Source organism: Heterocephalus glaber, unplaced genomic scaffold, assembly GCF_053883595.1.
Source record: "Heterocephalus glaber isolate CG9 unplaced genomic scaffold, H.glaber_assembly_v1.0 deba00001504, whole genome shotgun sequence".
Classification (NCBI taxonomy): Eukaryota; Metazoa; Chordata; class Mammalia; order Rodentia; family Bathyergidae; genus Heterocephalus; species Heterocephalus glaber.
The window spans coordinates 44762654-44776167 of NW_028258324.1; the positions used below are offsets into that span (position 1 = coordinate 44762654).

At 39.3% G+C, this 13514-nt stretch overlaps 1 protein-coding gene across 5 annotated transcripts in view; it reads right to left on the reverse strand.

Moving 5' to 3' along the window:
- Golim4 (golgi integral membrane protein 4) overlaps nucleotides 1-13514 on the reverse strand; it is an 82132-nt gene that overhangs the window by 14306 nt on the left and 54312 nt on the right. For all 5 annotated transcript variants that reach the window (XM_004834560.4, XM_004834558.4, XM_013071460.3 and 2 more), the window contains 4 exons: nucleotides 10794-10958; nucleotides 4808-5140; nucleotides 2732-2991; nucleotides 2203-2285 (listed from right to left, as the gene is read on the reverse strand). In XM_004834560.4, the coding sequence (XP_004834617.1) occupies nucleotides 2203-2285; nucleotides 2732-2991; nucleotides 4808-5140; nucleotides 10794-10958 (841 nt within the window). The remainder of the gene's footprint in view (nucleotides 1-2202; nucleotides 2286-2731; nucleotides 2992-4807; nucleotides 5141-10793; nucleotides 10959-13514) is intronic.

The window sequence follows — 13514 nt, forward strand, 5'->3', positions numbered from 1 at the left end:
GCAAGGTTTCCCTGGATTTGGACAAGCAGTGACACTTGTGTTTGAAGACTAGGGCCTGCATGGCTCCTTCCAAGGAGGTATCTCTCAGACTGTTATGATTTATGTATGGATGTGCCCTCATAAGGTCAAAGGCAGGGCTCAGGGAAGGTGACTGGATTTATGGGGGCACTACAGCTGGTGTGGTGTTGGGAGGTGGGGCCTGACCAGAAGGTATGGATTACTGGGGGCATGACCTGGTAAAGTGTGTACTCTCTTTCTGGTTCCTCCCTTTTCTCTCTGCTTCCTGCCTGCCATGATGTGAGCAGCTCTCCTCTGCCATGCCTCTGCCATGCTGCCCTACCTTGGAGCCAGCTGACTATGGACTGAAACATGAAGCAAAATAAACCTTACCTCCCTTAAGTCATGGGTGTCAGGTTATTTGTCTCAGCAACAAGGGAAGTACTGAGACAAAGACTCTGCAGAATTCTGATGACAGAAATGGTGTGGACAGTCTAAAAAGACACAATGGGCAACACAGGCCTGAAGTCCTGACAAGAGAGGACTGGAAAAGGATGGAATCTATTGCTCTGCTTGCTTCCTGCCAAGGGGTGCTTCATCTCACATTCTAGAGTGGGATCAACTCTTGACTGAAAGCAAAGCAGACACATTGTTACCTTCAGTTCCCATCCAGTGAAGAGAAAAAACCTGAGTGGAGCTTTTAGTTCTCCCAGAAGAGGAGTCATCAGTACACACAGCACACTGGGGAGTTGGGAGAAAGGCTCATAGACCCTGCAAGTTCTGCCTGAAGGTCATTTCCAGAGAGAGGTCAGCCAGATGAATCCACCTCAGTCACCCAACTATGCCACAAGGGGTCATTTTGTGGACACATTTTTGGGCAAGGAATCACAATCCAGAGAAGCTGCTGGCCTCTTGCTCTGTGTAAGGAGCTCCAGCCGGAGAAGGCTGAATCTGAGGAGAACAGTTATTGTCATATGCCTGAAGACTGTGTTTGAGTTGATGCAGAAGGAAGAATAGATGTCACTATTATTTAACTGGCTCCTAATCAACTTCTCAGAGGCTCTGGAGAATGGGAACAGTGACTTCCTAGCCTCTAAGTGTCCAAAGAAAACTGTTTGCTCTTGGCCCCTGTACCATTTCAACTCTAAGCTGTTCTCATCTTTTTTCTTTTACAACTGAAGTGTAAATGAATAAAATGAAGCACTTTGCCATGAAAAAAACCAGCCCTCTGTCACAACAGAGACACATTGAACGCTTATATTGATGCAGATGTATTCTTGCTGCTTTTGGAAAAAAGTATTTAGACAATGAGAACTGTAACAGCACACAAGAATTAAGAACAAATCACTTTTTTTTTTTTTGGTATCAGGGATCGAACTCGGGACCTTGTGCTTGAGGCAGGTGGTGGAACCACTGAGCTAAATCCCCAGCCTCCAGAACAAATCACTTTTGAAGGAAAGTAAGATAAAAGAGGGAAGGTTGAATATATGGACAGTGTTCAGTCTACAGAAAATACAGAGAGTAATTTACAAGTGCATAGAGGAATTAATTAAATAAAGAAGGGGAAAAAACTGTTCTCTAGTCTGATGACAGCACAAAAGAGCTTAAAGTATCCCCTGGGGAACATAAGGAAAACAATTTCTTGACTCTTTGGGCTATAAAATATCACAACAAGCTACTGAGGGAGTGTGGGTCATCACCTCCCTTTAGACTCCTCTTAGAAAATGATTCCCATCTAAGCACCAGAGGTGCCAGGGAGACAGTTACTGTCTAGCTCTGTTACCACAGCAAGCAACATTTGACAAATTACATACCAGACCTCTACCATAAAGGAAAGCTATTGTTGACTTAATTTTAAAACTTCTGAGACAATGATGCAGAGACTTCTAAGGTAAGAAGAAAATGTAGAAATTTTCCCAAAGCATAATAACCCTATGATGATTTGTCAGAAATAACTTTTTCATATAAAAAAGATTAAACCATAGAGGAGGGAGATTATCCTGACCAGTTTTTGCTACTAGTATGCACTCTTAGAAAGGATCAAGACTAATTCAATAACAACCACAGAAGCATGGTTCACAAATGTTTTTTGCACCTACTCAGGTATGCTTTTAGCTTCTTGGTGTTATGTAAAATTGGCTCACTGGTATTGTATAATGTTACCAAGCACTTTTCTTAAAACATTCATCATCCAAGAAGTCTTACCGCCTCCTTCCTCTTCTTGCACTCCCTGGTCCTCTGGCCCCCGAACAATATCATTATCCACAGCGTTATAATGAGCTTGCTGCCTGTCAGGGACACAAACATATAAATTCAGTGGCACAGGTCATTTATCTTTCAAGATAGTAATAAACAAGGTTTTTCAACATTTTTTAAAAAGCCATAATTTAAAAAAATTTTTAGGTACATGAGAAGATAAAATAATAAATATATGCTTTCAAAAAGGGTAGTAGTTCTTTCGTGATAAGAAAAAAATAGGGTGAACATAAAGCCTGCTAGGCTATTTTGAGACCTAAACTATCACTCTTAAACAGTAAAACTTTTAGTTATATTTGAAATTAAATATCTGGCATTTAATTCTCAAGTCATTGTTCTATTTTGGCTACGTGAGCAATATGAGCCACTCATGTTCATGCAACACCAATACACAGTTGTGTTTCGTTTGTTTGTTAAACCAACCCAGGAGGGCTACCTACACCCATCCGGTGAAGGGGAAGGGGAAAGGGAAGGCTACCGTAGCTGCTCCTGGTGCTGCTGCTGGCCCTTCTTGTGCCCAGCCTCCCTCTGCTGAGCCATCTCTCTGGCCAGAAGCTGCTGCTCCTGCTGTTGCCGCTGCCATAACAGTTGTCCCTGCAGCCTCTGCTGGTGCAAGGCTTCCTGGCGTTTTCGCAGCCGCTCGGCCTCCTCATCCCTTCTCACTGCCAGTCTCTGCTGCTCCAATTGCTCCTCGTACAAGGACCGGAATTTGGTAACCAGCTTGGCTGAAGGGTGTGCCTGGGGCAAAAATGAGTTAATGCTGAGCAAAAGGAATCAGCCCCACAGAGTTTTGCCTTCATTCATCTCATGACAAACTCAGAAGGACAGTTGGTTTAGTAACACCTGTTTTTCAGATGAACACGTAAAGTCCAAGAACTTCTGTTTCCCAACCTTCTCTAAATTGCCCTTGGCTTCTTTTGGGAGCTGATCTTCCCAATTGTCGGACATTAAGGCAGACTTTGAGTATGCTCCTTGTTCAAAATGGTACAGAAGGCACAACATAAGAAATCAGCTTCAAACCATAATTAAATTTATGTTCACAAGCTTCTGCGATAGCCAGGCACTTTGTAACCTACACTAATTGGGCCATTTGTGCAGCTAAGGCTTTTTCCATGAAGAGTTAAAGACCTAGGAATTAGCTAATTAACTCCAGCAGTGTAAATACCAATCTCAAGCTAAGCAGAGCCAAAATAAATGTCAAATTCCAGATTACAGTGGGAAAGCAGAAAACTGATTTTCTTCAAAGAAATACAGGAATAGGTAAGAAGATAGTATCATTTGATTAAAGGAAACTAGGATACAGCAATGTTTAAAACTCTGCTTTCCACTGAACTACACTCACTATCTTCCCCACCTGGCCAACTAGCACAAGCACACACAATTCTGAACAAAGGAAAGAGAGCATGGAATTGAGGGGAATTAAAGCAAGTGGAGAACTGCTATCCTTAGTGAGGGAGGGCACAAACTAACAGAGGCATCTGAGGCTACATTTGCAACTATGTAACACGGCAGCTATAGAGGCCGCTGCACCTACATAGCCTAAAGCCTCAAGCAACTCTAAGTCTCTCTGAACCCAAAGCATTAGTTATAAAGAGGTAATCACCATCCAGGCAAAAGCCAGGTGACCTGTCACTAGGTATTAGTTTAGAGGTAGTAGAAGAAAGGAACCTAGTTGCATCCAGTGTTTCTGCTAATGTACTGCTTATAGTAATAGCCAGTTATTTTTTTTAAAAAAGGACAAGTTTTACTTATGTGTGAGAAGCATCAGAGACGGAGCAGAAACTGGTTAAACAGTCACCTAATAAAATATTCCCATGTGATAAAGTAGCTTTTTTATGGGACAGGGTTTTCCTATGTAGTTCAGCAAGCTGACCTTGGACTCACTATGTAGCTCAGGCTTGCCTAGAACTCACAGTGATCCTCCTTCCTTAGTCTCCCGAGTGCTGCAATTACAGGCATGTGGCACTATGCCCAGCCTTAGTCAAGCAGCTTCTGATAAAAACTGTTTTACTCACTGTTGAAGGTGAATGGGCAAATGCTACCACACTAGCTGGCTCTACATAAACAGAAAGAGGGGGACTCCTGATCATAAAAAAAATCAAGATGGGCTGGGGATTTAGCTCAGTGGTTCCACTGCTTGCCTTGCAAGTGCAAGGACCTCAGTTTGATCCCCGGAACCAAAAAAAAAAATCAAGACTTTTCTACCTCAAGATACTCAAGATGGAACTTGAGCACATTCTGGCATAGTGACTGGTAAGGTGCTCACCTATTCCACTCTGTCTGAGGGACAGGAGGAGAAGCCTCTGTGCACCACTGACAAGAAGAATCACACACACGCCAGCTGCAACTACTCTTGTCACCCACCATCTTTCAGAGGCACACAAGTAGCAATGCTATTAATATTACAATAATAAATTTAAATACATGCACATTACATTTAGTGAAATACTCCAATTTTTAAAAAGCTTGTAAAACACGAGAAGGATTTTTTCTTTACTATTAAAAGTAAAGCTATGTTTTCCAACTGGATGGACTCTGAGTGGGTGGCCCGAACCTCAGCATGAGCACGCCCTTCCAGCAGGTTGGCTGCTTCCTTCTGTTCATGCAGCTCTCTCCACTCGCGGTCCTGCTCTTCTGGCGATGGATCATGTTCTTCCTCGAGATGTTCAGCCTGCCCAACCTGCTCCATTTCCTCCTCTTCCAGGGCCTTTCTGTGCTCTTCTTCCACCTGGTGCTCCTCTGGCTCTCTTGGTTCCATTTGGTGTGGGTTGTACTCTGCTGCAGCCTGGAATTCTACACCCTTCTGGGTGGGAGGATAAGGTTTCATTTCTTCTGCTCTTCCAGGCATTCCTTCTTGTTTCTGCCACATATCACTGTTTCGAGACACCTAGGCCAAGTAAATCATGAGAAATGATACTCTTGCATTTCAAAAGTAGCATATAACATCTTTATGACCATGTGTACAGGGCTATAACCAAAGCAAACTTCTAGAGTCTAGAAATATAGATTGTCTTGACTTAAAAAGATAGATACAATAGTCACAATTATACTGTGTAATCTCATCCACAAAATAGAGATGATATAGGCAAAATTTCATCTCAGCAGGAATACAATTGGTAACCTGGACAGAAAAGCCTGTAAGTGTCCACAGCTCAGATGCAAACTTTTCCCTCAAAAGCAATCTAACTCCTACTTTCCCTTAGAATAAAATAGAAAAAACTCTCAAACTTCAAGTGATGAAATGGTTACAATACTTTCTCCAAAGTCAAGTTTGTTTCCAATAATTATTTGAAAAGAGAAGGATAAGAACCAATGAGAGGACTTGGGTTTATTTTTCATTAAAATTTTTTTAAATGTCGTTACTAATAGACACCATGTTTAAAATCGTGCTAGCTAAGATACAATAAAGTATTCTTAATGTATTAAAACAAATTCCTTTGTAAGCCAGTCTTTTGTAAATATTTTGTATTGTCCAACATATCAGAATCTATGGGACACAATGAAAGCATTTTTAAGAGGGAAATTCATAGCAGTGAATGCGCATATTAGGAAAACAGAACAAGCCCAATTAAACAACCTGATGCTGAACCTCAAGCTTCTAGAAAAAGAAGAGCAGGACAACCCCAAAGCTCATACAAGGGAGGAAATTATAAAGATCAGAGGAGAAATCAATGCAATGGAGACTAAGAGAATGATACAAAAAATCAATGAAGCCAAGAGTTGGTTCTTTGAAAGAATCAACAAAATTGACAAACCTTTAGCCAACCTTGTCAGAAAAAGGAAAGAAAAGGCCCAAATCCATGCAATTAGGAATGAAAAGGGTGAAATTACAACAGACCCAGGAGAAATCCAGAGGATCATCAATACCTGCTTCCAGAACCTATACACCAATGAGATGGACAACACAGAAGAAATGGACAGATTCCTAGATACATATGAATTACCAAAGTTGAACAAAGAAGACCTAAAATTTCTGAACAACCCAATATCAACCAATGAAATTGAAAATGTAATTAAAAACTTATCAATTAAGAAAAGCCCAGGCCCTGATGGCTTCACTGCTGAATTCTATAAGACATTTAGAGAGGAACTGCTGCCACTACTGTTTAAACTCTTCAATGAAATTGAAAGGGAAGCAATACTCCCAAATTCATTCCTGGAAGAAAGCATCACCTTGATCCCCAAAGCAAAGAAAGACCCAAATGAAAAAGAGAACTATAGGCCAATCTCACTAATGAACACAGATGCAAAAATCCTTAATAAGATAATGGCAAACTGAATGCAGAAGATCATCAAGAAGATCATACACCCTGATCAAGGGGGATCCATCCCAGGGATGCAGGGATGGTTCGATATACACAAATCAATCAATGTAATACACTATATCAATAGAGCCAAGGACAAAAACCATATGATTATCTCCATAGATGCAGAAAAAGCATTTGACAAAATCCAACATGCATTTATGATAAAAACCCTGCAAAAAATTGGAATAGATGGTCTCTACCTCAAACTGATAGACGCCATCTATGAAAAACCAACAGCCAATATCATACTAAATGGTCAAAAACTGAATCCTTCACACTAAAATCAGGAACATGACAAGGATGTCCACTATCACCAATCTTGTTCAATGTAGTTCTGGAAACATTAGCCACGGCAATTAGACAAGAGAAAGAAATAAAAGGAATAAAGATAGGTAATGAAGAAGTCAAATTGTCATTATTTGCAGATGACATGATACTCTATATAGAAGACCCCAAGAACTCCACCAAAAGTCTTCTAGACTTAATAACCAAATTCAGTCAAGTAGCTGGTTACAAGGTCAACACACAAAAATTAGCTTTCCTCTACACCAATGACAGACTCACTGAGAGAGAAATAGTGCAAATAATTCCTTTCACAACAGAATCCAAAAAACTGCAATATCTAGGAATCATCCTAACGAAAGAAATCAAAGACCTCTTCTTTGAAAACTATGGCACTCTGAAAAGAGAGATTGAAGATGATATCAGAAAATGGACAGACATCCCCCGCTCCTGGGTAGGAAGGATTAATATAGTAAAAATGGCCATACTTCCAAAACTGCTATATAGATTTAATGCAATTCCAATTGAGATCCCAGCAGCATACTTCACAGACCTCGAGAAAACAATCCAAAAATTCATTTGGAACAAGAAGAGACCCAGAATAGTAAAAGCAATCCTAGGTAACAGAGACATGGCAAGGGGTATCACAACCCCCAACCTGCAACTCTACTACAAAGCTACTGTGATAAAAACAGCACAGTACTGGCAAAGAAACAGACTTGAGGACCAGTGGAACAGATTAGAAGATGCAGAAACAACGCCAGACACACTCAGCCATCTCATGTTTGACAAAGGAGCCAAACACCCTCACTGGAGGAAAGATAGCCTCTTTAATAAATGGTGCTGGAAAAATTGGGCTTCAACTTGCCAAAGATTAAAACTAGACCTGTATCTCTCACCATGCACTAAACTAAAATAAAAATGGATTAAAGATCTAAATATTAAAATGGAAACTCTGAACCAGTTGGAACAGAGGTTAGGTAGAACTCTTGAAGACATCGGTGTAGGAAAAGATTTTATGAACAAAACCTCAGTTGCCCGAGAGCTAGCACAATCAACAAATGGGATCTCTTCTTATTAAAAAGCTTCTGCACAGCAAGAGAAACCACCAGCAGTGTGAAGAGACAACCCACAATCTGGGAAAAAATCTTCACCTGCTCTTCCTCAGACAAAGGTCTACTATCTCGAATCTATAAAGAACTTAAAAAGATCAGACCTCCCAAATTTAAAGACCCAATCGAAAAATGGGCAGCTGACATGAACAGACATTTCTCAGATAAAGAAGTAGAAATAGCAAATAAATACATGAAAAAATGTTCAACATCACTGGTCATTCGAGAGATGCAAATGAAAACAAGGCTGAGATTCCACCTCACTCCAGAAAGAATGGCTGCTATCATGAAATCAACCAATAACAAATGCTGGCAGGGCTATGGGGAAAGAGGAACCCTGCTCCACTGCTGGTGGGAGTGTAGACTGGTGCAACCACCGTGAAAATCAGTATGGAGATACCTCAAAGAACTAGGACTGGAAGTCCCATTTGACCCCACTATTCCACTGCTGGGGATCTTCCCCAAAGAATTAAAAGAATCATACCACAGTGATATACGTGCACCCATGTTCATAGCAGTGCAGTTTGTAATAGCTAAAACTTGGAAACAGCCCAAATGCCCATCAACTGGAGACTGGATAAAGAAAATGTGGTTTTTTAATAAAATGGAATACTACTCAGCCATAATAAATGAGAAATTAGAGACATTTATAGCTAAGTGCATGCACATTGAGGCAATACTCTTAAGTGAAATAAATAGGACACACATTGTGTAAATACTGAATCGTTTCTCTGGTGTAAGAAACTGAAAGTGTAAATGGGGACTAAATGTATAATAGGTAATGTGAAATAGGAAGAAAAGGGGCAAAGAGGAAAGAAGTGGGAGGGCTAGGGGAAAGGGTAGAAGGGAATGGGATTAATATGAGAAAATGGAAAAATAGGAACAAATCTTTGTAAATAGGGAGGACTGGAGGGGTTGAAGGGAGGGCTGGGCAAGGGTGAAAAATAAGAACTAAGAGAGACTATGTAAAGGTGCAAATTTCCAATGATGAATGTCATTATATTGTATACCTAAAATGTACCAATGATTAGAATGAATAATCGATAATGTAGAATAGGAAGAAAAGGTCCAAAGGGGTAGGGGTAGTGGGAGGGGCAGGGGAAAGGAAAGAAGAGAAAGGAAAAATGAGAAATGGAAAAAATGGAAATAAAGTCTTTGTAAATAGGGAAGGGTGGAGGGCATGAAGGGAGGGCTAGGAATGGGGAAAAAATAAGAACCAAGATGCATTATATAAAGGTACTATTCCCAATGAGAAATGTAATTGTGTTGTATAACTACAATGTACCAATAAAAGAATTTAATACAAAAAATAAATATTTTGTATTGTCAATACAGAAAACTGAACAGAACAAAAAAAAAATTGTCTTTTTTTAGAATACTACTCCTCTAAAATCAGTTGATCCCAAACAGTTTTTTTCCCACAGTTTCAGAGGTCTCTATATAATCTGTATTACTTAGAAAAGGAGAAGAGATACCATATTGATAGGAAAATCTGTCATGCCTTCCTTCCTTAGCTTTCTTCATCAGGAAAAAACTACTTCTTTGGTCATATTACTTTCCCACAATGAAAATAAATGTGAAACACTGTTCTGAAAGTAACAGAAATATAATTATTAAACTTTAGAAATGGAACTGTAGGAACAATAAACTGGGGGAAAAAAGTCATTTCTCAGATATGTGAGGGCAACTTCCAAAGGCATACATAAAGTCCTCAGCTATTTGGCAAGTTTGACTTAATACTGTCCTGCCTTTACAGGAAATATTTCTCTAGAGCTCTAAGTAATTTCAAACACCTCTCACATATCTTCCCAATATCTCTGTGACGAAGGTTAGAGCTGACAACTACTATCTCCAACTCATAGCTGGAAAAACTGAAGGTCTGAGTCATTAGAAGGTTAATCCAATAAGACACTAGTCAATCTAGGAGAGAACAGAACCAAACGCCTGGCAAGTGACCTATCATGTTTCAAGCTAGTGGTTACCATAAGACCCAGAGGGAACAAGAGTCTTTGAGGATATGGAATCTGTCAACGAAGGAATGCTCTGAACAGAGTGATGACAATCATACATGAGGTCTACTCAATCAACTTAACTGTTTCCATAAGATGGTAACGTGGGGGAAGTCTTCTGAAACATTTGTCGTTAAAAAGCACTTCGCTACGGTGAAAGATATGCATACTTCTCATTTTTATTACATGTTGTTAGCAAAATACCTCTCTAAGAATTAATAATAAGGACAATACTTTTGATCTCTCAATTACAAGATCTTAAGTTAGACTTGATTTCCATGGAGAATAAAGCACTCATAATCCCAGGCAACGTCATGTATGTACTTTAATATACATCTTGACATGCTTTATGTGGGCCCAGCACTGCTCCAATGTTAAGTGTATTAACTTGAATACCTGAGTGGGCTATCATATAATATCATGGTCGTTTAACCTTCTCACCCTACTCAAAGAAAAAAAAAAATCAACAAACCCTGAAATACTCTTACTACAGCTCCTTGAAGACAAATAAACTCTCATGAAAAAGACATAGCCAGTAAAGTCTTTCCCAGAAAACCCAAAGCAGTAGTTGTCAGAATGTTCTCCCCAGTCCAGCTGAATCAGTTAGAAATGCAAATCCTCAGGCTGCCCCCTAAATGAACTGAATCGGAAAGTCTGGGGCTGGAGCTCAGCAGGCTGTGTTTTAATAAGCCCTGCTGGGGATTCTGATATACATTAAAATTTGAAAATATTGCTTTGAAAAGAGGGCAATATGGAGAGCAGTTCATCTCGTGACAGCTGCACAGGGAAAGTGGCCTAACCACAGATCACAAGTAGTTTCTGCCTCTTACCTCTTGTGGCTTTCCAGTTGGGTGCCTCCTTGCTGTGTTGTAACCTTGTGGAGACTGTGCCACCTGAGTAAGGGTAACATTCTGCAGCTCTGCTTGGTCAGATTTTCGAAGGCTTGGAATCTTATTCAGAGTATCTTTCAGCTGTTTATATTCTGCAACTTGAGTCTGCATAGAAATTGCACAATTGGATGCAAATTGCACAATTTGAGGAGGGAAAAAGATCATTTACAGATGGGCATTTAGGTTCACTGGAAGACTAGACAAACATATTACATCTACATCCAATTAGGAAAATATATAGTTTTCATGCATTGGCTATTCTTCTTGGACATGCGTAACCATTTGAGCACATGCAAATTAGAATCAGTGTTAAAAGAAACAGAAAAAAATACCTAAGTCAGATGTTAGTTTACCATGCTACATTAAACAAAGTTATAATTTTTGTAAGTAACTTTCTAGTATAAATCTTTATTGAAAGCAGGTATGCAATCAATATTTTATCACATTAAAAATCTATTAGAAATTCACACAGTTACACAAATACAAGTGTAGATATCTTTTAGCAATAAGGTCTGAGTGACATTTTCACTGGAAAAGAATCATAGTGTGTGTGTGTGTGTGTGTGTGTGTGTGCGTGCTTGTATGGGTGTGGTGAAGTATTTTTAATACAAAGATCTGGAAAGGTAGAAAACAAATCATTTTTAACAAAATCAGTAGATATTGTGTATACATAACTCATCATATACACCACTGCCATCCTGAAAGAAATGCTATGCACACACACACTTACATAAACACATACAAAGAACAAATCTTTCTGTGAACAAGATCCCCAGACAGGGTGGCCTCCCTCAGTGTGGCCAGCAGAATGGGTGAGTGGAGCTGGGAACAGCCAGGCCTACTGCTGTTACAGCTCTGCATGCTGCCCACTGTGCTTCTGCCTCAGGGAAGAGACACATTTTTGCTTCTCTCTGATTTGCCCCAAAGTGAAAAAGTCTGCTTGCTGAATCTGTGCCAAAGGAATGCCTGTAGTAGGGTTACCACCATGGCTAGTCATGGACCTTATCTCAGAAATCCATCAAAACACTTGCAAACCAACCTTGGAGGTCAAAGAAGACATCCACATAGTGATGCTTTTAATAGTTTAAGTTACATGGCAGAATATACAAAACTCAATTACACTTTTTTTCTCCTCCTAGATATCTAACAGAAGGCAATAAATTCTGTGGTTCTGATATTAAAGATACAGGCTCCTGAGCTCCCACTATAGAAATGATGATTTAAAGGGTCTGGAACAAGGCCTAGGTAATGTGATGTGGATGAAGTCCCAAAACATACACTTAAGTTAAATGTCATTTTGATAACAGGAAGATCTGAGCTTCAGGGATGGGTCTGGTCACCTATCACGGGCCAACTACTTGTAGACTTCCCTTTGGCCTCAGTTTACCTAGTTATAAAATGTTACACACCTTAGTAGATTATGAAGATAAAATAAAGTCAACTATATTTAAAAATCAAGTTGTCAAGACAGAATCCAGAAGATGATTTGTATGAGAAATGTAGACACGTGAACAGTATTTTTTCAAGGAAATTTAGGGAAAGTTCCAATATGGTGTTATAGACTTTATGTTTGTATTTTTCCAAAATTCATATATTAAAATCCTAACTCTCAATGTGATGGTATCAAAAGGTAAAGACTTTGCAGGGTAATTAGGTCACAAGGGTGGGGCCCTCAAGAAGCGGATTAGTGCCTTTATAAAAGGGATCCTCAGAACTCTCCATCTCTTTTACTCTGTGAGGACACAAGGAGACACCAGGAGTCTTCAACCTGGAAGAATCTAATCATGTTGGCGAATCTAATCATGTCAGCACCCTAAATTAGGACTTCCAGCCAGCAGAATTATGAGAAATAAATTTCCACTGTTTATAAGCCACTTGTCCTATGATGTTTTCATGGCAGCTCAAACTAAGACATATGGCTTTAATTATTACCTTAGTCATACCATAACTATTTTTGAAAGGCCAGAAAAAATTAAGAGTACTCTCTCAAAAAAAGACACTTAGAGAAACAAAAAACTATACATATGTAAATGTTTTTCTATTACAGAATCCCATCAGTAATACTGCCAGTGTGCTTACTATAGAAATTAACTTTGGCTGTATTTTCTTATATAGTCATGGATTTTCAGACTGTTGCTTTATCTGACATTTATGGTTATTACAGCATAGAGTATCCAAATCAGTCTGTCACAATTTACAGTACAAAGAACAACCTCGCATAAAATGACACTTAACAAAAGTTTATAAAAAGGCTTGAAATGAAATATCCTCTACAGTCAATTTAATTTATACACATATAAAAAATTACACAGAACCACAGTTTAGTAGAAAGACAAGGAATGACTGTTTTAAAGGTTTCCCCAAACACGGAAGCTACTGCCTCTGAGATGATTTAGGGCCCAACATGTTATATTTTTTGATAATTTCCTAAAAAGAAATAACAGTGCATGTTCTCAAAGGTAGTTGGTTTGTAACTTTGCCCTTTTCTTGTAATTCTTTCAACTGGGAAAAAAAAAGTGAAGATCTAGTTTAACATAGTTACTAAGCCAGCCATTCCCGTTTCTTTGCTTCTGTAAGAAAGCTGCAAAGCTCTCAGCATGGTATCGCTTTAATAAGCTCTCCAACACTTGTATTTGTTCACGTGTTCCTTCAGTAAATACA